The 18128-nt window shown below is 46.5% G+C and overlaps 10 protein-coding genes across 10 annotated transcripts, besides 3 other annotated features; 5 read left to right on the forward strand and 5 right to left on the reverse strand.

Annotated features, from left to right (window-relative positions):
• Positions 1–88: 88 nt before the first annotated feature.
• On the reverse strand, positions 89–1864 carry TSTA_013700 (lignostilbene dioxygenase, putative; the record flags this gene model as incomplete). Its single annotated transcript, XM_002483459.1, has 5 exons — positions 1628–1864; positions 1447–1570; positions 1009–1385; positions 811–948; positions 89–760 (listed from the first exon to the last, which is right to left on the reverse strand). The coding sequence occupies exons 1-5, from the start codon at positions 1808–1810 to the stop codon at positions 89–91; spliced, it is 1494 nt and encodes a 497-aa protein (XP_002483504.1). The 5' UTR covers positions 1811–1864.
• Positions 1865–3065: 1201 nt separating this feature from the next.
• Positions 3066–4707, reverse strand: TSTA_013710 (aldehyde dehydrogenase, putative; the record flags this gene model as incomplete). The annotated part of the gene is made up of 4 exons (XM_002483460.1): positions 3066–3657; positions 3706–4026; positions 4115–4417; positions 4471–4707. 4 exons carry the CDS (start codon positions 4705–4707, stop codon positions 3091–3093), a joined length of 1428 nt encoding a protein of 475 aa, XP_002483505.1. The 3' UTR covers positions 3066–3090.
• A 165-nt stretch (positions 4708–4872) lies between these two features.
• TSTA_013720 (MFS transporter, putative) lies at positions 4873–6740 on the forward strand (the record flags this gene model as incomplete). Its single annotated transcript, XM_002483461.1, has 5 exons — positions 4873–4985; positions 5007–5066; positions 5125–5152; positions 5188–5367; positions 5430–6740. The coding sequence occupies 5 exons, from the start codon at positions 4873–4875 to the stop codon at positions 6708–6710; spliced, it is 1662 nt and encodes a 553-aa protein (XP_002483506.1). The 3' UTR covers positions 6711–6740.
• Positions 6741–6985: 245 nt separating this feature from the next.
• Positions 6986–8329, reverse strand: TSTA_013730 (eukaryotic translation initiation factor 2C, putative; the record flags this gene model as incomplete). The annotated part of the gene is made up of 2 exons (XM_002483462.1): positions 6986–7514; positions 7946–8329. The coding sequence occupies 2 exons, from the start codon at positions 8327–8329 to the stop codon at positions 7173–7175; spliced, it is 726 nt and encodes a 241-aa protein (XP_002483507.1). The 3' UTR covers positions 6986–7172.
• Positions 7230–7487: a mobile genetic element.
• A 485-nt stretch (positions 8330–8814) lies between the features above and the next one.
• Positions 8815–9444: a mobile genetic element.
• Positions 9002–9274: a mobile genetic element.
• On the forward strand, positions 9020–9690 carry TSTA_013740 (uncharacterized protein; the record flags this gene model as incomplete). Its single annotated transcript, XM_002483463.1, has 2 exons — positions 9020–9355; positions 9478–9690. The coding sequence occupies 2 exons, from the start codon at positions 9020–9022 to the stop codon at positions 9688–9690; spliced, it is 549 nt and encodes a 182-aa protein (XP_002483508.1).
• Positions 9691–10196: 506 nt separating this feature from the next.
• TSTA_013750 (Fe superoxide dismutase, putative) lies at positions 10197–12584 on the reverse strand. The gene is made up of 4 exons (XM_002483465.1): positions 12438–12584; positions 12148–12328; positions 11964–12088; positions 10197–11901 (listed from the first exon to the last, which is right to left on the reverse strand). Exons 1-4 carry the CDS (start codon positions 12495–12497, stop codon positions 11380–11382), a joined length of 888 nt encoding a protein of 295 aa, XP_002483510.1. The 5' UTR covers positions 12498–12584; the 3' UTR covers positions 10197–11379.
• On the forward strand, positions 10379–11167 carry TSTA_013760 (dehydrase family protein; the record flags this gene model as incomplete). Its single annotated transcript, XM_002483464.1, has 2 exons — positions 10379–10536; positions 10609–11167. The coding sequence occupies 2 exons, from the start codon at positions 10379–10381 to the stop codon at positions 11165–11167; spliced, it is 717 nt and encodes a 238-aa protein (XP_002483509.1).
• Positions 12585–13237: 653 nt separating the features above from the next.
• TSTA_013770 (uncharacterized protein) lies at positions 13238–14653 on the forward strand (the record flags this gene model as incomplete). Its single annotated transcript, XM_002483466.1, has 2 exons — positions 13238–13605; positions 13666–14653. 2 exons carry the CDS (start codon positions 13238–13240, stop codon positions 14525–14527), a joined length of 1230 nt encoding a protein of 409 aa, XP_002483511.1. The 3' UTR covers positions 14528–14653.
• A 113-nt stretch (positions 14654–14766) lies between these two features.
• Positions 14767–16642, forward strand: TSTA_013780 (GPI transamidase component PIG-S, putative; the record flags this gene model as incomplete). The annotated part of the gene is made up of 2 exons (XM_002483467.1): positions 14767–15108; positions 15176–16642. The coding sequence occupies exons 1-2, from the start codon at positions 14836–14838 to the stop codon at positions 16640–16642; spliced, it is 1740 nt and encodes a 579-aa protein (XP_002483512.1). The 5' UTR covers positions 14767–14835.
• Positions 15326–17541, reverse strand: TSTA_013790 (uncharacterized protein; the record flags this gene model as incomplete). The annotated part of the gene is made up of 3 exons (XM_002483468.1): positions 15326–16806; positions 16865–17107; positions 17165–17541. 2 exons carry the CDS (start codon positions 17539–17541, stop codon positions 17017–17019), a joined length of 468 nt encoding a protein of 155 aa, XP_002483513.1. The 3' UTR covers positions 15326–16806; positions 16865–17016.
• Between the last annotated feature and the right edge of the window lie 587 nt (positions 17542–18128).

Below are 18128 nucleotides of genomic sequence, written 5' to 3' on the forward strand. Positions count from 1 at the left end.
ACTCGCTTACCGTTTACGTTAACTAAGTTAAGGTAGAATCTTGATTACAATTCTGCTATGAGCGTAAACATTGAGACAGCAACTTTCCTTATTCAGCCTGCGAAGGCAATGGAAGCTCTTTTCCATCAACCCAACTGCCGTGTAATCCGTGTCGCAAGCGCACAGGAATCAGGATTTTTGCTTGCAGTTTTGTGAAATCAGACGTGTCCAACAGGTGCAGCTCACTCGACATTGTCTCATAATTGTTTACTAGTACCATGATATACCCATCACCCTCGACAGTTGAATTGCGTCGGGGTATAAAAACAGGCTCCTGGACCATGTGTGCCTTCCCAGGGAAATATACCTCTGTTTTGCCCGTGAGGTTATCAAAGTGGCCAAGAGAGTTGTAAAGGGGATAACCACCCCCAATATTTGGTGCGATACGCTCGAAATCAGTGCCTAGTTTTGGGTCCATCATGTCAAAAAAGCAATGCCGGTAAGGCCGCATGAGGAATCGGTCATCTATCCGATAGAACTCGGAGTTATCTGCCTGGAGAACTTTGGGTTCGCTCAGGTTCAGATCCTCTGACTGCGGATCTATGGTGAAGCGCACTAGCTCTCCATGGATTGAGCTGGGCTCGGGAGCGTTGCCTTCTGCATCTGGCCACCAGAAAAACTGGTTCTTCTCGCTCAGGCCAAGGTCGATAACGAGGATGCCATTCTTGTCTTCGTAGGCATTCGCAGTGTGGCCGGGGAATGAATTCTTGTATTGGAACCACTGCGAACATTAGATACTCCGTAGACATACGACAGAGAAATGGAACAGACCTTCACATCTGTGGATTGGGCGCCATGACGAGGGATCACTCCGAGATACATTGGTGTCGTTGAGCTCCACTGCCAATGCTCCCCACCCTGCATCATCCTCTCCAGATCGCAGACTTGGGGGATGATTGGGAATATAACCTGCGGAAGTATTAGTCACTCGCAGAGGCGCCAGAAAAAACACTAGGATTGTTGACACACCCAGTTCTCTGTCACGGCGAAATCGTGAATCATCGCTACAACAGGAGCAACCAGCCAAACAGTCTCGGTGAACTTGCCGTCAGCGGTCACGTTGTAATAACAAACATCCGGTGTGCCATCACCCTTAGCTTCGTATCCGAAACACACCATTTCACCTGTCTTCGGGTCGAATTTTGGATGGGCTGTAAATGTCAGACTTGGCAACTGCCCGTCAAAATCGTAAAGACCCTTTGTTTCCAGCGTTATCGGGTCCATCGCGTAGGGGGGCGAATCCTCCTTCAATGCTAGCAGTTGACCATTGAAATGAACAATATTCGTGTTGGCGGTAGAGCGAATTCTGAACTCTACGGCGTCTGTGAACTTGTTGCGGTACTTGCCTTTAAATTAGAAAATTGGTCAGTGACGTTTCCACGGGGAAACATTTGATAGGCCACCAACCGAGTAGCGCTCGTTGAGACTCTCGTTCTCGTATAAACTTTTCTGTTCTCACATAGCGCTGTTTGAAAGACACCTTGCCGTCCTTGACGCGAAAGGCAGAAACGTTGCCATCGCCGTTGAACCACTATCGACGTCTTAGGTTCCAACTATCTGAGCAAGGAATGACAAGGCGAGCCCTTACCGTGTCATTTTCAATAAATGGGGGAGTCTGGGGATCAGGCATAACCCTAAAAAATGTTCCCTCGATTTCCTGGGGAATTTGTCCCAGAACTTCCAAGTTGAATGCCTCGCCTTCGAGCCGACAGGGTCTCATGAACCCAGAAAACTGGGGGAGATCGGGAAACGCCGATTTGTATTCAGTCATTGTCACAAATGCAATAGTCAAAGTAAGACTTAGTCAATAAGAGAAGAATTTCAACAATGCAGATATTCCGTTAGAGAGATCTACAAGGGTATTGGTAATATATTTCTTATATTAGAAAGCGAACTCATGAAGACGGGGTAAGACCGGCTTTATCATCCGATGACTCCCCATGAACCTCAATTTACGGAATGGTTGATCCGTCTTGACCCCGGCAACTTCTGCTGCAATACATTAAGCTAAAGAGATGTACGATGTTTTAGTTGATCGATTTCAAATAGCTTGCGATAACTTCTGTAGCACTGTCATTTACGAGTGCTAGGGACTTATCACTTGCTAGGGCCCCTATCGTGCGTAGCTAGAAAAGTGACCGAGTACCATACTTCATTTTCTTCTCTTAGTTTTCTTTCTAATTTTGAATTAGATCATTTACAGTGAATGTAAAGAAATAAGTGATTCACAATCATGGATCGCCAATTATATCCTCACGCTGTCAAGATAACAGCCAGTGCCAGATGGATATCCACATTTCCCAAATTGAAGCCTGACAGAGTAATAACTTTACCCAGTTTTATACGTCAATGGCACATCTTGAGGTTGTTACCACCTGGGTCGTTAGTCATTCCAGTTAATAGCTTAGTTGTCGTGCTGTGGATTCTTCTCTCTGAAAACCTTTCGAGATTGCGCAGAATGGTTGGCGATTTCGACTAAAATGCCAAATCCATACATGAACAATCCAGCCAAGGGTCGAGCTGTTTCTTCTTAATGGAGAGTACTCGGAACAGATAGTTTTGGATCTTCAGAGGTCAAGAAAGCTTTATACAAGAATCTATGCAAATTAATTGCATTCTCAGAATCATAGCCGTAAGACCTCAGCGACAGGTGGCCCGTTGTGGCCAAACTATACACACATATTCCATCTTGACTGCGTGAGGTCACCAATAAAATTATATATAGAATTGAATGAGAATCCTCCCCAATTCGTACTCCTAGTTCGTATCTGCAATTTACAACATCAGGTGGCAGTGATAATATAGGTATATTATAAGCGATTCATGAACTGCACAACAAAAAGCAGCAATGGCAGAAAATTCAAAAAATATTCGGAGGATATCAGGATAAGCAGCCTGTCATGGACTTGGAATATGAACGGCTGAAGCTATAGAGACTTTGAGCAATCGACTCAGGCATCGAAACGAGAGGAATACGGTTCTTCATGAATTACAATTGTCCCTGCTCTATAATGACATAGAATATCCTCTAAGCATAGGAGATGATTGTTGCTACCTGTTCAATATAATTGTTTTAGTCTGCAAGAATTCTTGCAACCCCCAGTGTGCGCCAAAACGGCCCCAACCGCTGTCTCCACGTCCTCCATGTGGAAGCGTCGCCTCATCGTGTACTGTGCTGCCATTAATATGAATGGCTCCATCGTTCAATTCCCTGGCTAACTGTATGCCATGAAAATGATTGCGGGTGAAAATCGCAGCAGAAAGTCCAAAAGGGCAGCTATTGACGATCCTCAACGCCTCTTCGTCTTTATCGAAGGCCATTATACCTAGTAATGGACCAAATGATTCCGAATGGTAGAAGTCCATCTCTGGTGTTAGCCCCTCGATAAGCGTCGCAGGGATCGGAGGCTTGTTCTTGTTTGTTCCCTTTGTTAGGACGGCCCCTTTGGACTCAGCATCTTCAAGCAGAGACTGAAGTCGGGAGCAGCTCTTCTGTGTAATTACATTTGTAACGTCGCTACTTGCATTGTCCAGTAGTGACAGTAGCCTTTCTCGGAATTCTGGCAATATTGGCCGTGAAACGAGGACAATGTCTGTTGACATACATATTTGGCCGTTCTATTTACGTTAGTGACTTGCTACCAGAAATATAACGTCAAGTCTCACATTTAGAAAGGCACCTGCCAAGATCAGTTGTGCTGCCTTGTCCAAGTCGGCATCTTCCATCACAATTGCAAAGTTTTTACCGCCCAATTCCAGCAGAACAGGTTTCAGGACGGCGGCAGCTCGAGAAGCAATCAACTTCCCTACCGGGGTTGATCCGGTAAAATTGCATTTTCGAACCGCGGGGTGGCTAATCATACTTTCGAATGTCAACGAGGCATCCTGAGGTCGATGGAGTATGAAGTTGAGAACTCCAGGTGGAAATCCTGCCTCTTGAAACAATTTCGCGATGTAGTAATGGATCCTTGGGCTAAGTTCAGATCCCTGTTCAGGTTACATTGTCAGCCTCTTGACTGCTTTTGCTGAAAGTATCATGAAAACGGGGGGGGGAAAATATTCCCTAAGAACTGACCTTTAGAATAGCCGTATTACCGGCTGCAATAGGCGGAACGACTGCTCGTAGACCGAGTACCAAAGGCGAATTCCAAGGTGCAATACCTAAGACTACGCCCAGTGGCTCCTTAAAAATCATAGGCTGCGCTTTCCTATTGTTCGTCACGGGTATACTTCCTGCCATGGTCTCAGAGGTGACAAGTGCAGCCATCTCCTCTACCAAGTCTAGAGCGGCTTCTAGATTGATCTCTGACCATTGCCTAGATGAATCAATCTCGCTTTCTATGAGAGATCGAATCTCATCGGCTCGGTCGCGGATCAACTATCAAATGGTCAGTCCTGTGAGTATCATACAGAATCATTGGGATGATGTACCTGTGCTAAACGTTGAAGCAGCTTTCTTCGACGCTCAGGTGATGTCTTCTTCCATTTCTGAAAGGCTCTCGAGCAAGACTCAACAGCCAAGACACATAGGTTCGGGTCAGCACCCTGGATGAGAATCTTATCATCTTGGGAGGCAACGGAACAATTCGCCTCGAATACGCAGCCATTGGAAGGTGCGCGGACGTCGACACCATCAATTATGAGCGATACAGCAATTGGATCCTGCATTCTGGCTTGCGGCTGAAGACAAACTTGTAAAGCTTGCTGGGAAACTCTCGAGATTTCTCTCTCATCCCAGATGTGCTGCTTGGGGCGTTTTATGTGCCAGGGTACTATAGATGATAGGCCTAAAGCACGCGAATAGCGTAGTAAAGGATATTATTATATTGAAATATGAAGTGGCCAAGCCATACTATCTTGGTGATGGCGACTCATCCGATCTTTCCCCGAACAATTGTAGCGGACCGTGTTCCCCATATTACCCCCGGAAAACGACTATCTATAAAGTAGGTATGGCGCAGCACTAGCCCCCCGGATCCCACACATATTGATACTTCTCGAAAGATAGTTGCCATCCAGAATACCGCGTCAGTGATTGATTGAGTACATCATACGAATTACATGCAAAATTATCGAAGATGGTAGTAGGGCCTTGGGTTGGACCTCCACACCAGTAGTTTTTGTACAGCCACTGACAAAGTATGACAGGATTGGCCGCTATCGTGGCGTATAATGATTCTCCTCAATATCAGTTTTTACAACATGATGGGAAATATCTTTACTTCCGGCATTCCTCCTCTTTTCAGTCTCCTTATTGAAGATTTTCATTGTTCTGCCAATGAAGCAGCACACCTGACAACATATGCCTTGCTCATGCTAGGGCTTGCTGTAAGTTAAGAACAAACATTCATATGTATAATCACGCGATTCTAACTCTCCTATGCTTATAGAATTGTTGGGCTGTACCGGTGGTGGAATATTTGGGCAAGCGATATACTATCCTCATATCGATGGCCGTATTTCTCGCAGCGAACATCTGGGCTGCAACGGCGCAGTCGTATTCTTCACTACGAGCAACAAGATTTCTCGGAGGCATTTCCGGTGGAGCTATTGAAGCATTGGGGCCATTGATCGTCTCGGAATGCTTCTCAGAGGGACAACTCGCTAGTGCCATGGTTGTTTACGTTGGGTTTTTGGCAGCTGGGTCATCCATTGGTCCTATCGTGGCTGGTGGAATTGCATCCGGCTTACATAGCTGGCGATGGTTCTTTATCGTCACGTCTATCGCAACTGGTATCAATCTTGTGAGCTGCATATTAATGCTTCCAAGTACGTCTCACACAGTCGATAACTGTACCTCCGACGATGCGACTCAACAAATCAAGAGCACGGGTACTGTCAACCAGGCGGAATTTGTGACTCCGTCTACAGACAACGAAACACGGTTAAGTGAAAATCTGTGGAAATTGTGGATTCGACAATCATTCTCTCTTCGAACTGATCGTGTCGGACATAAAGAAAACCCACTGAGATTATTCATTCGCCCGTTTCCAATGTTACTAGTTCCTGAAGTGCTAGTTACAACTCTTGTCTTCGGTCTAACTATAGGCTGGGTAGTTGTGACGTCTGTCCTTGTTAGCACTCTATTTGCAATGCCCCCAAATCTGTGGCCTTCTTGGAAAATCGGCTTTCTCAATTTTGGACCGCTTGTAGGCTTGGTGATCGGACTTCCGGTAGGTGGTGCAGTTGCCGACCTGTTGTCTAGAAGGGCAACGAAGAATTCCGACGGCGAGCATGACCCCAGAAGTAGGTTGCCACTTGTCTTGCTTGGAGCATTACTAAGTCCTACTGGATGTGTGATTATCGGTTGGTCTTTGAATAAGGATCTACTCTGGGCGGGTACGACTGTCGGATGGGGTTTGCTGGCGTTTGGGCTAACCAGTTCAGCCAATATTCTTTTGACATACTGCGTGGATTCTCACCGATCTCGGGCTATGGACGTTGGAGTTCTTGTCAATGTCATCAAGAATACTATAGGTTTTGGGGTTTCATACGCTGCCATCGATTGGCGTTCTAAATCTGGTGCAGAGGCACAGTACGGAACAATGGCTGGAATCTTGTGGGCGTTCTATCTTCTGGTGATTCCCCTTTACTTTTTCCGCGACTCACTGAGGAAGATAACTGCTCGTAATTTCGCACATATGACAGATGCAGTAGTTATCACTCCCTAGTTGTACATACCTCCTTGGCTTATTTATCGGTCCCATTATCTCTAGAGCAAATGCCTCTGTATAAGTCAAATTGTAGCAGTTTTGTATCCGTCGCAGACATGATTCCGTAACTCTTGTATAATTCAGTCGCTCGTCCTAGTTGCAACGCCTTCCACTTCACACGAGGATGCGGACATTGAATCACACGCGGATAATAGGATAGAAAAGGCAGCGTACGCAATAGCCATAAAGATTATGGTGTGGCTGTGTTTAAGTACCGTAATATGTACATAAGTGAACACGAAACTGTCATATTATTAAATACATCTTACGAGTTTCCTCTTATGGGTTTCTGTAACAACTTGTGAGACTCGTCTATACTACGTAGTAACTATTCTAGCCCTATAGATTTGTTCTGGAGCAAGATTATACTGCTCTATTTTCCGACCAAGAAGCTTAAAATATAACGCGTATTTCCATGATTTACCTGCCTTTTTTCCTGTCCATGTCGAGGCCCGTAGAATAGCGAGAAATAACCTGATCTGAATGAGACTTTAACCAGCGACTAGCCCAGTTTTTTCCAGGCTTTTTGCCACATATATCTTTTGCAAAATTTGCCAGCATCGAATTCGTAGGTGGCAGGCCCTTCTCGGTAAGATGATTTATCCATCTTATAAGTGCTTGAGATTGCCCTCCGCTCAATAGTCGTTGATTGTCATATTGTGCTTCTTTTGGACCGGTAACCTTGCGAAGACGTTTTCTGAGATTTGAAGGATCAACACCATATGTTCTTGCAACCAAAGCGACATTAACCTTTTCTTCTGTCTTTAAGGGATGTAAAGCTTCAAGTGCGAGCTCGTATTTATTGGTTGATTTATCGCGCTTTGAAATATACGCGATTTTTTGCGTTTTAAGCAAAATCTGACATTAGGTGATAACGGGCATCAGGCAGTGAAGGGCGGTGGACAATATCCGCAGCGGATACGAATATTGCCGATATCTCTGGCGATATTATTCGCCGTGATCTGGAAAGGCGGATACAGATATCGAATCTTTATTCGATGTTTTTGGTACGGCGGATACGAATATCGAATATACCTAGATGAAGCCGATATCTGTATTCGCACCAACTTGTTCCTGAAGCCTAAGACAGGGGCTTCGGAATAATTAATGAATCTGATTTAGCGCCTCTTGGCTGCTACAGGGTTGAGAAACAATTGAAGTGAGTATAAGCGCGCATCGTTTTTGCAACCAACTGTACCTTTGGTCTTCCAGAGGTTTAGGCGAGACTTGAACATCTCGGTGAGGTCGGTGACATTCTCCTGCCTCGCGTGTTGGATGCGCAATGTCGCGGGCCACTGGCCTAGGAACTTGTCGATAGAAGCCACCATTGCAGAGACAGAAGGCGCATTGGAGGAGGAGCTTGGTGAGGGATGTGTCACGTCGGTGCCGACAACCATTGTCTTGTTCTCGTCGACGATGCCAAGGTTCCTGTTCTCAACGATCTGATTGATACCGCCAAGCTTGAGATTGAACTTCAGAGCGACATTGGCCATATATTGATCGCGGCCACGGTCTTTCACAAGTTTGGAACCCACAGAGCAGATAGTGTGGATGCCAAAGTCCTTGTCTGCGAGCATCTTAATGCGCTTATATATTGATATGTTGGCCTGGGACAGGATATAAAGAAGATCTAAAGCTCCAGCGGCACGCTACAAGATTGAGCTGATGGCATGTAGTAATAATAGAATTGTACTTTTTCCTATCGGTATTACGTTTTATTAGTATACCTTTTGATGTTGGACTCTGTAAACGGGAAAAAGTTGATGGTTACTTTTCCATGAGGATGGATTTCGTGAACGTATGCAGTCCTAGCCCTTACCTAGTTAAAGCGGCGGCTTCACGCTGGGCGTTACGAGGTGGAACTGACGCCATAAGAAGCCTCAGTAGCGGTCATTTTCAGTGTCGATTTCACAGGTCCTCATATTCTATGTGTAAACAGCGCACCCGGGCACAGCATATGCTTCATAAAATGGCAGATATTTTGCTAGCTCAAAGAGACCTCCCCTGATTACATTCAAATCTGGCACCAACCGAGCTGAGTGGTATACAAGCCTAAGGCTGCCCCCCTGATTGGTCAATTACGTACTCTCCAAATGGCTGGACCTCTGATGAAATTGGCTTACAGTGGCTAAAAAGGATATTTGAGCCCAAAACAAGGCCTCTCACAGTTGGTGCCTATCGACTTTTAATCCTTGATGGCCATAGCAGCCATTTAACACCGGGATTGGATCAGGCATGTAAAAATAATTGATATTATTGCATGTTGCATGCCTCCTCATTCATCTCATCTTCTTCAGCCTCTAGATGTAGGGTTTTTTTCAGTGTTGAAGCGCTTGTACGGGGCCGCCGTTGAGAGCCAGATTCGGTTTGGGATTTACAATGTTGATAAGCTGGATTTCTTAGATATGCTTTATAGCGTATGGAACCAAACTTATACCACACAAAATATTAAGGGCTGCTTCTCACCCACTGGGATTGTACCAATAATCCGCAAAAAGTCCCATCTCAGTTGCAAATTGCTATCCGGGAGGCTACTCCAGCCTCAACTCGCCCTAGCACGTCAAGCAACAGCATCTGGAGCCCAAAAACGCCTTACAATGCCCGTACGCTGAAAAAAAAAAGCTCTCTCAATATGAGAGATTTAAACAGGAATTCGGCGTCGAGTCGAGCTTTTAATCAGTTGATCAAGGGATCCTTATAGCGATGCACCAAGCTGCCATTTTAGCTAGGGAGAACCTTAACCTACACGAAGCAAATGATATCTTACAGAAGCGCCGTACTCGCCGTACAAGAGCCCTACAAGCCGATTGTATTTTTACAGTTGCTGAAGGCCGAGAGCTTGCTCAGGAGCTCCCTAAGAGGCCAGATCCCCTCCTCCACCACCCAATGGGAGCGTGCCTTTACAGCCAGCTCAACGGGCTCCCCCAAGGAGTTGTAATTGCTGGGAAATAGGGCATAAGCGCAATCGCTGTCTAAATATATGTACATAGGTAAGTAGAGTCACTACCTATGTTGCTACAGACATAGACTGGTCGGAGAAGATATATATCAAAGGTAAAAGGTATATCCTGACAGTTTCATGTTGGAACAGCCTGGTTGATCTCGTTGTCGGATTTGATAATGAAAGACACGAGATTCTATTGATCTGCTTTGACGTCTCGCATTTTCTGAGCTCCCGAGGTCGTTTCGCATATTTCATGCTGTTTTGAGACAGTTCAAGCATCCCGACACAACAAGTAGCATAAAGAACAACTGCAATGAAGAGCTCCTAACCAGTGAATAGTCACAAACCCGGCCAAGCATCAGTATGTTTTACCCCCTTATTATCGACACAAGGCTTTGTAGAGAATGGAAAGAACGTTCAATCGGTTTCCGGACTTCTTGTTGTACATTTAGAGCCTGAATCGTAAGGCATTATTGTAGATCCACTTTGTAGATGGCCGATTTTATGACAGCATCAACTCCAAGTCTTCAATAGCCCACCAACTCTGATGGTGCAATCCATACAAATTACTACAGTGAAACAATATTACTCTTTCTCTAATGTCCACTAGAAGAGTGTCATAGCATCCACTGACTGATACATGATATCAGCACCAACCTCAAGATTGAGGTCACCCCGAACCATGAGACCAACTCTGCGCCCTCGGACATTTCAAAGGCATTGCACTGTATCGCGCAGTGACAACGCGTTCATTCCAACAATAATAAATAGCTCGAAAGCCTCAATTGCTTGGCTCCATACTACAACCTCAAGATCCGCCTCGATAACATGTCAACACCAGTCCGCTCTTTCCGCCCTACGGCAATCGAGAACACATCTATATCTCACCCGCCAGCAGCGATCATTCATCAGTTTCCCCGACATCTTCTCAAATAATAATAACAATAACAAACCGGAGAGTATTCGCACCCTCCGCGCATCTCGCACTTTACCTTTCCCCCCCTCCCCACTCTACGAGATCATCGCCTCAGTCGAATCCTACTCAGAATTCTTGCCTTTCCTCACTGCATCAACCGTGACTGCGCGCGACCAAACATCCGGATATCCGTCCCAGGCATTTCTGACAGTTGGATACCCCCCCTTCACAGAGACATTTACGTCAAGAGTTACATGCGACAGAGACCGGTGGATCGTGGAAGCTAGAAGTGGTGGTGGAGTTGGTGATGATGGGCAACCGATCCCGGGAGCGGATGAAGGGCTATTTAGTCATTTGAGTACAAAATGGGAGCTCGTACCTAAATTGGCAACTTCATCCTCTGGCGCAGAGACGGAAGTCAAGCTGGAGATTCATTTCCGGTTTCAGAACCCGATGCATACTGCTATGATGTCTGCGGTGGAGGATAGGGTTGCTGGAGTTATGATTGACGCGTTTGAGAGGAGGATTAAGGAGCAGATGACTCTTGGCCGGTAGGTTGGTCGGGATCTGTGCATATGTGGTAAAATGTACTTATATCTATGATGGATGTATATAGAGTGTTAGAACTGCTTGAAGAATTTCTATATCAAGTACAAATTACACATTTTGTCCCAGTACCCCAATGCTATATATATAATACATGAAGATTGAAAAGGGTAAGCCCAACACTAATAAAACAATCAATCGGAACACTGGTCTTGTAACGATTACATCGATAAAGATCGTTTATTCAAGTTCACGTTGTATCCCACAGTAGCCTTGTGCGCATCCTCCACCGCATTCCAATCAACCCTATCCCACCATCGCTCGAGATATTCATCTTTACCACCGATACCGTGGTCCATCATCCAGACATGTTCCCATGTATTCACACAGAGAAGTGGAGTAAGCGGCATTCCGCCAGGGGCGAGGTCGGGGGTTGCTTCACCGGATGATGGGAGGCCAAGGAAGCTGTAGAATTTGGGTGTTTGTCCCGCCGCTGGAGTGGGTTCGTTGTTCATGTCTACCCCTTGTTGTCGAGCAAATGCTTCTGGGTAAGGGGTACCGGCATTATAGGTGGAAAGGATTCTGAGTAGACCCGTGTTTGCTTGAGCAACGAGCCAGACGAAGCCGGGACCGAATTGGGCGCTGGCGGTGGCTAGGAAGTCTTGTTTTAGGGACTCGGGTGATGAGGCACTGTCACTCATGTCTGAGGCTAGTTTGTCGGGTATGGGGACTTTGACGGGGGACTATAGTGGAATATACAATGTTAGTGACGTCGATTTTCCAGATTCGATGGGAAACAGCTCACAAGACGGTGAAAGAAGAAATGATTGTTGTGAGCCATGGAGGCATAATTGAACAAGTGGGCAGTCTCGCGCCTTTTGGCATACTTTTTAACGAGAGCGAGTGTATCCAAATCTGCATCGGCGGTATCTGTTTGAAGAAAGCAATGAGCACCAATTCTCATATTTCTAGTATTGAACTGTGTATACCCTGTGTCATCAAATTCAATTTCTCCACCAACAGCGATTGGTACTGTGTCCAAGCAAAATCAAAGGCTTCGGGGGACATAAACTCGGAAATGCCATGTTCTCTAAAAATGCGCTCGTTCGCCAATTGAGGGACTCGATGAAGACTGCGATACTGAAATCGAGGAAGGCCAGCCAAAGACGTCTATTTTCATCATTGAAGTCAATATCATATTCTTAGAGGTGTTTATCCCCAATGATTATAGCTGTTCCGAACAGCAGGTGCTCGTGTGTTAATGTCCACTCTCACTCACCTTAACAACGGCCGATGCCGAGCGGAGACCGCTCTGCGGCCTTATTAATCTTTGCAGCATAATTATGTCTGACGAATGGCGAGACCGGGGGAGCTAGTCGCAAAGACACCTGCAACAAAGCTGCTTGATCTGTTGTCTTGAAAGCTCAAGGTGGAAGAACTCGCGGATTCCGCAGAATTTCTGCCATTATTTCCCAATACAGACTAGTGTGGGCGGGAGACAGTCTGGCCAATGGGAACCCGAGATCGAGCTTTTTACAGCCTTTCCGGCGGTTAACCCTGAGCCATCAACAACCATACGATAGAGGAGGACTGGGAATCTACTGTTTCAAGTTCCATGTATCCACTGTATATTTAGAACACTGATAGCCTGTAGGCTGGAAGAGTCATACTTTTCTCAGACTTTTGTTTCTACTGGAGATCGCTGCTCTCCTCCACTCGGCGCCTTCATCATGCCATATCTGGGACATGGGCGCGTAACGCGAAATGGGTGATTCTTCAAGACGGGACTTGGGCGACGACTCGTAGGCTCGCTGGCACAAATAGACCTCGTAGCCATCTTGCCTCTTCTCTGACAGAGTCTTTGTATTCATTCATTCATTCCTTTGCTGCAGTATAGAAGAATTCTCCCGGTTTCCTTTGTCGTACTTGCATAGCATTCTTTTTGGAGCAGGCTTGATACTATCGGATGTTGCCCTTAATTTGCAGATCATATATCTCAATCTCTGCTTTTCTCAGTTCCATTTCTTCAGTCTGTTACATCTGACCTTTTCTACTTCCACATACAAAAAGCTAGTGGTCATGATCAAATACCTCCACCCCATCTTTGCTGCAGCCTTACTACAGCTAGGCTGGTCCTCGTGGGCAGCTGCAGCATTCATCGACTTGCCTCCAAACGGTATTTTCCTACGGGACGCTTCTGCTTCGTCCTGTGCCGCAAACTATACCTCGTGCGGTAGCTCATATTCCGGGAGCTTTTGCTGCTCGTCAGATACAACATGTCTTCGCTTGGATAGTGGGAGCAGTGTTCTTTGTTGTCCCACGGGTTCCGACTGCACATTCATCGAGCCGATTACGTGTAATGTGCAGGCGATGAATGCCACTGCCAATCCGACTGCGCCTATACAATCCACGAAGCTGAATGAAGACTTGCCGACCTGTGCGGAAGGGTGTTGTCCGTTTGGATATACCTGCGCGAAGAATACGACATGCGTCCTCGATAAATCAAGTTCCACAACCTCTGCCTCTGGTTCGCCGACGACGGTCGCATCTGGGGCAACGACACGACCAACTGCCACTGCCACATCCACGATTTCCATTAGCGATACAGCGCCTACAGCACATACAACGTCAACAGCATCAGCAGCAACGGCGACACCAACTACTGCATTTTCAAACTCAACGCAGACCGAGACAACTGCCAAATGTCCCCAGTTCCCTGCAACAGCAGTTATTGCCGGATTTTTCCCTGGCGCAGTGGCCGGTGCCCTCGCGGCTGCAATCATGATGATGTGTAGACGACGAGGAGATCAGAAGAATCGCGAGAGCACACTTCAAAAGACCCATCGCTCCTCTGGTGGCACGATTGTCGGAATATCGGATCCAATCCTAGATGACGAAAATGGCTCTTTCCGCACGGACTTTCTGCTACAGCGAAAATTGAGCGGTCGATACCCGACACCAGGAACGGTGGCACGCTCTAAATCAATGATGCGTCGAACCGGTACCCGGGTGAAGAGCATCTTTGTCGGCACGAATCATAGCAGCAACAGTAATGCTGAAAGCCCGCAATGGAATACTGCAACACCGCCTATGCCCCCAATGCCGGCTATGCCTGCTGTAAGAAAGCCACCTGTTACACCCCCGCATCAGACCGATAGACCTGGTGGTGGTCCTCGCCAACCGAGCACGGAGAGCATTAAGGTGTATTCCCCGCCCAACATGTTGGGCATTAGCAGCTTGAACCAGGATCGGAATACCACCTTTAGCGAGGTGATGGAAAAGGCCGGATTTCAGAATGCGAAGGGTGAACCATCGTTCAGGGTGACCGAGACCCCTGTTCAGGGTAATAGTCCATTGCGGAAGAACTAGACCTTTTTCCGATCATTCTTTTTCCATATCGCATCTAATACCTGTATGTAATCGCATATAATCATCTTAGCGTTTTCATAATGTATAACCGTTTGTTAATAGCATGTTGTGCGTATAAACTGAGATGAAGCAAAATAATCAGATCGAGATTGTTGATGTGGATCCAATCACGTGGAGCTTCTTACGGGCTCCCCCAGATCTGGCCAATCAGCCTCCACTCTCCTCGACAGCTAACAGTCAGTCACAACTCCCCTGTGTCTGGATAGATCAGCAAACCGACAAAATATACAAATAGCAATGCTCCGATAATGGCAAAAAATGGTGAAGGCATCACTGCCTCTGCTAAACCCTTACCAGTCACTACGACACGCTCAGCCATGGAAGCACTGCCATCAGAGAGCGCAGTGGTCAGTCATGCGCTTCCACCTGAGAAACCGGAAGCGATACGGACACGAACCAAAGTTATACTCGCATTTTGGGTGGTGATTATATTTTTCGGGATTCCGATGTGGTGGAAGACGACTTCTGTTTACCGGGCATCGTTACCCCTGGATGAGATGATGAGTTGGGCTGAGGGCAAGGTGAGGGTCTCGCCGGAGTGCTGCCATTTATATGAAGCAAGAGCTGACATGTTGATTGTTGATATAGGCATGCAAACCCGAATTCCCATTAGAGATCATTCTTCGCACACCATCTGTCTCATTGGCCGAGGCTCAAAGCCTTTTGAGAACCACACAACATGCCCTGGACGACTTGAACGAGTTTCCGGTACACCATTTACGACTAAAGCTTGCAGATCATACTGAGACGAAAGAAAACAATAAACTTGATAGCGATGTTGAATCAGTGGATAAATCAAATGCAGCACTGGTCGTAAATCTCATTCCTACGGAAATCGCAACTCCTACTTCACAGCTTCATTCCTATTCACCACGCATGGATATATGGTACCCGTCTAGTCAGCTCTCGTCCATTACCTCGACAACCTCCCCACTTATCACATTTATCGCTGGCGAGATTCAGAAATTATTCAACGAGGAGAAAGCAACAATAGCATATATTTTGGGCCAGAGCAACCCTGCATTGGCATCTTCGTACCCTGGAGGAGGTCAATTGGCGGAGCTCGTCAGCAAACGAGTCGGCAGGTCGCTCAAGTACGCAGAGACATACCATTTGTCCTTTTCTCTTTTCACACCTGGTTCACAACCGTCGTCGTGGGAAATTGAAGATGCAATTCAAGAATACATGGTTCCATTGTTGGACGCCTTCTCGCCAATCAGCAACTTTTCAATAGACACTCAGGTCCAGTTGTATGCTTCATTCGCCCCGACATCTCCTCATCCGGAGTATGATGAAAGAACTGAACAATGGACGCTCAAGGAGGAAGATCTTAGCACCTTTGTGAACGCGGCAGAATGGCCATTGAGTCCGAGTATAGGCAGCGGACCAACGATTAATTTTGTTCTTTATGTTCCTGCTGCAGCACAATCGCCGTTGGTCGTTAAGGAGAGTCTTGCAACGAGCTGGATTGTGCCGCAATGGGGTGGTGTTGCTATTGTCAATCCACCAGTATCTACTATTGCGGCTGGCGACGCTGTCAATCCGCCACACCTCTCTAAGGAGTCATTGAAACCTGCTCTCCTCATCTTCTCGCACCAACTCCTCACTCTCCTCGGCACGCCAGCCACACCATCCTCACTCCCACTCCGCCTCCAAACCTCAATACGTACCCGAGCAGCTACGTTGTTGCTATCTGCATCATCAACAATGGGCTCCTTAGCCCGCCTCACTCAATCCCTCTCCTCAATTCCTATCCCCTTAAACGTCGCCTCATCCGTCCTCACCACCTTATCCCATCTAAAATCCACATGCCAGCTCCTCCGCGAAGGAAAATTCACCGCCGCATTAGCGAGCGCACGGATAGCCGAAAAGGAAGCCGAGAAGAGTTTCTTTGAGAAGAGTATGGTTGGGCAAATGTACTTTCCGGACGAGCATAAGATTGCGGTTTATTTGCCGCTGTTGGGGCCTATTGGAGTTCCGTTAGTGATGGGGTTGTTGAGGGAGGTGAAGAATTTTGTGGTTGAGCTCAAGCGGAGGAAGTCTTCTAATTCATGATACCATATTGTATTCTATTGATAAACTGTCGAACCAAGCATGAACGCCGTTATATGCTATGAAGTAATAGCTGGGTATCTACAAACAACGCCATGCAACCAACGTACACATCCTTGGGGATATTAATACTCCTTTTCAAAGATTTTCTGAATCGGTTTGGCCGCCTATTCGAACGATTAGTCTCAAGATTATTCCACGACAGTTTATCTGCGAACAACTCACATCAATAAACCTCTCCAAATCTGCATCAAGGTTGGCCAAATCGTCCTTCCTCTTTTTATTCTCGGCAATCAGAGCCTGTTTCCGTTTCAAGAGCTCCTGTCTCGCTTGCTCTAGTTTCTCTCGCTCGTCATGTTCATGTTTTATGCGCGCAATCATGAGTTCGTGGGGGTCTGAGTCTGCGTGTTCAGGGAATAATTGAAGAAATCCTCTTCTGGGATGAGTGGGAGGGATCGATATATATGACTACCATCCAACTGTCAGCGTTCATTCAGTGAGGAGACAAGGGGAGAAGAGACGAACTCATATGATTCACAAGCAGCAATTTCACCCATCAAATGTTTCTGCTCATAGTATAGATTTTGTAATTGCAGATGTAACCGATCAATCTCTTGACGTGCTTGGGCGGTTACTTGCTTGGTCTCTCGGACGCGGAGAATAGCATCGCGATTTAATCCGCGCAGCTGTGCAAGGAGTGCGTATAGAATCTTTTGCTGTCTGGAGATTGCCAGGATTGTTTCCTGTGACGGTATGGTAGCAGTAGTCGCTGCATTGTTTGGATCGAGCAGCTGCAGAAGTTTTTGGCATTCGTTATGCGCATTTGCGCTGACCTGGAGGACGGGTAGGAGGGAGGGATCAGTGACGATGTCGCGGACTGTCATGCATGCTGTTTCCGCCATTTTTCTTCTAGTTGACTTTCTGTATGTTGAGTTGAATTGCCGCTATCAAAAATCACCAAACAGGTATTTACTGATCTGCGCGGAAAAAGGCCGAGGTAATTTTCGCGTATGTAGACAGACACTTGCTTGGCTGTGGCAAAGTGTAGATTGATGGAGATAGCTTTGTGGAAAATTAGACAGAACTCGTGGAGTTGACAAGGTCGTTCATAGGTTGGATGTGTCAGACTAGTTTGATCTCATGTATGTAGTACATAGTATGTGCTTTGACAGGCGAAGTCTAGCAGCAAGTGACAGGGCAGAAGTGGAAGATGTGAAGAGATGGTTGGCTCTGTTCATGTGATTTGCCCATTGGCTATCGGCTGCCAAGACCGCCCGTCGGCCTTGTCTCTTTCTTCTCTTCGTCTGATACTTTTCAACACAACACCGACTTTATTCTTCTATATCTTTCTTTTAGTTATTCTTCCTCCTATCAATAGATGCAACAATCTAATCTCTCTGCATGACAAGTGTCAACCTGACTCATGCATTGCGGCCGGGCCTAGCGGACAGACCTTTCTTATCGAGTTTAGCCGTCTGATTATTGAAAA

This window comes from Talaromyces stipitatus, genomic scaffold (genome assembly GCF_000003125.1).
Source record: "Talaromyces stipitatus ATCC 10500 scf_1105507295549 genomic scaffold, whole genome shotgun sequence".
NCBI classification, from domain to species: domain Eukaryota; kingdom Fungi; phylum Ascomycota; class Eurotiomycetes; order Eurotiales; family Trichocomaceae; genus Talaromyces; species Talaromyces stipitatus.

What these genes read in the sequence shown, in the direction of transcription:
- TSTA_013750 (XM_002483465.1), bottom strand. Translation starts at nt 12,497, where the DNA reads ATGCTGCAAAGATTAATAAGGCCGCAGAGCGGTCTCCGCTCGGCATCG. An exon ending in CGGCATCGGCCGTTGTTAAG is followed by an intron (nt 12,329 to 12,437) that starts GTGAGTGAGAGT and finishes TGATGAAAATAG; the next exon opens with ACGTCTTTGGCTGGCCTTCC. An exon ending in ATTTCTTCTTTCACCGTCTT is followed by an intron (nt 11,902 to 11,963) that starts GTGAGCTGTTTC and finishes ATTCCACTATAG; the next exon opens with TCCCCCGTCAAAGTCCCCAT.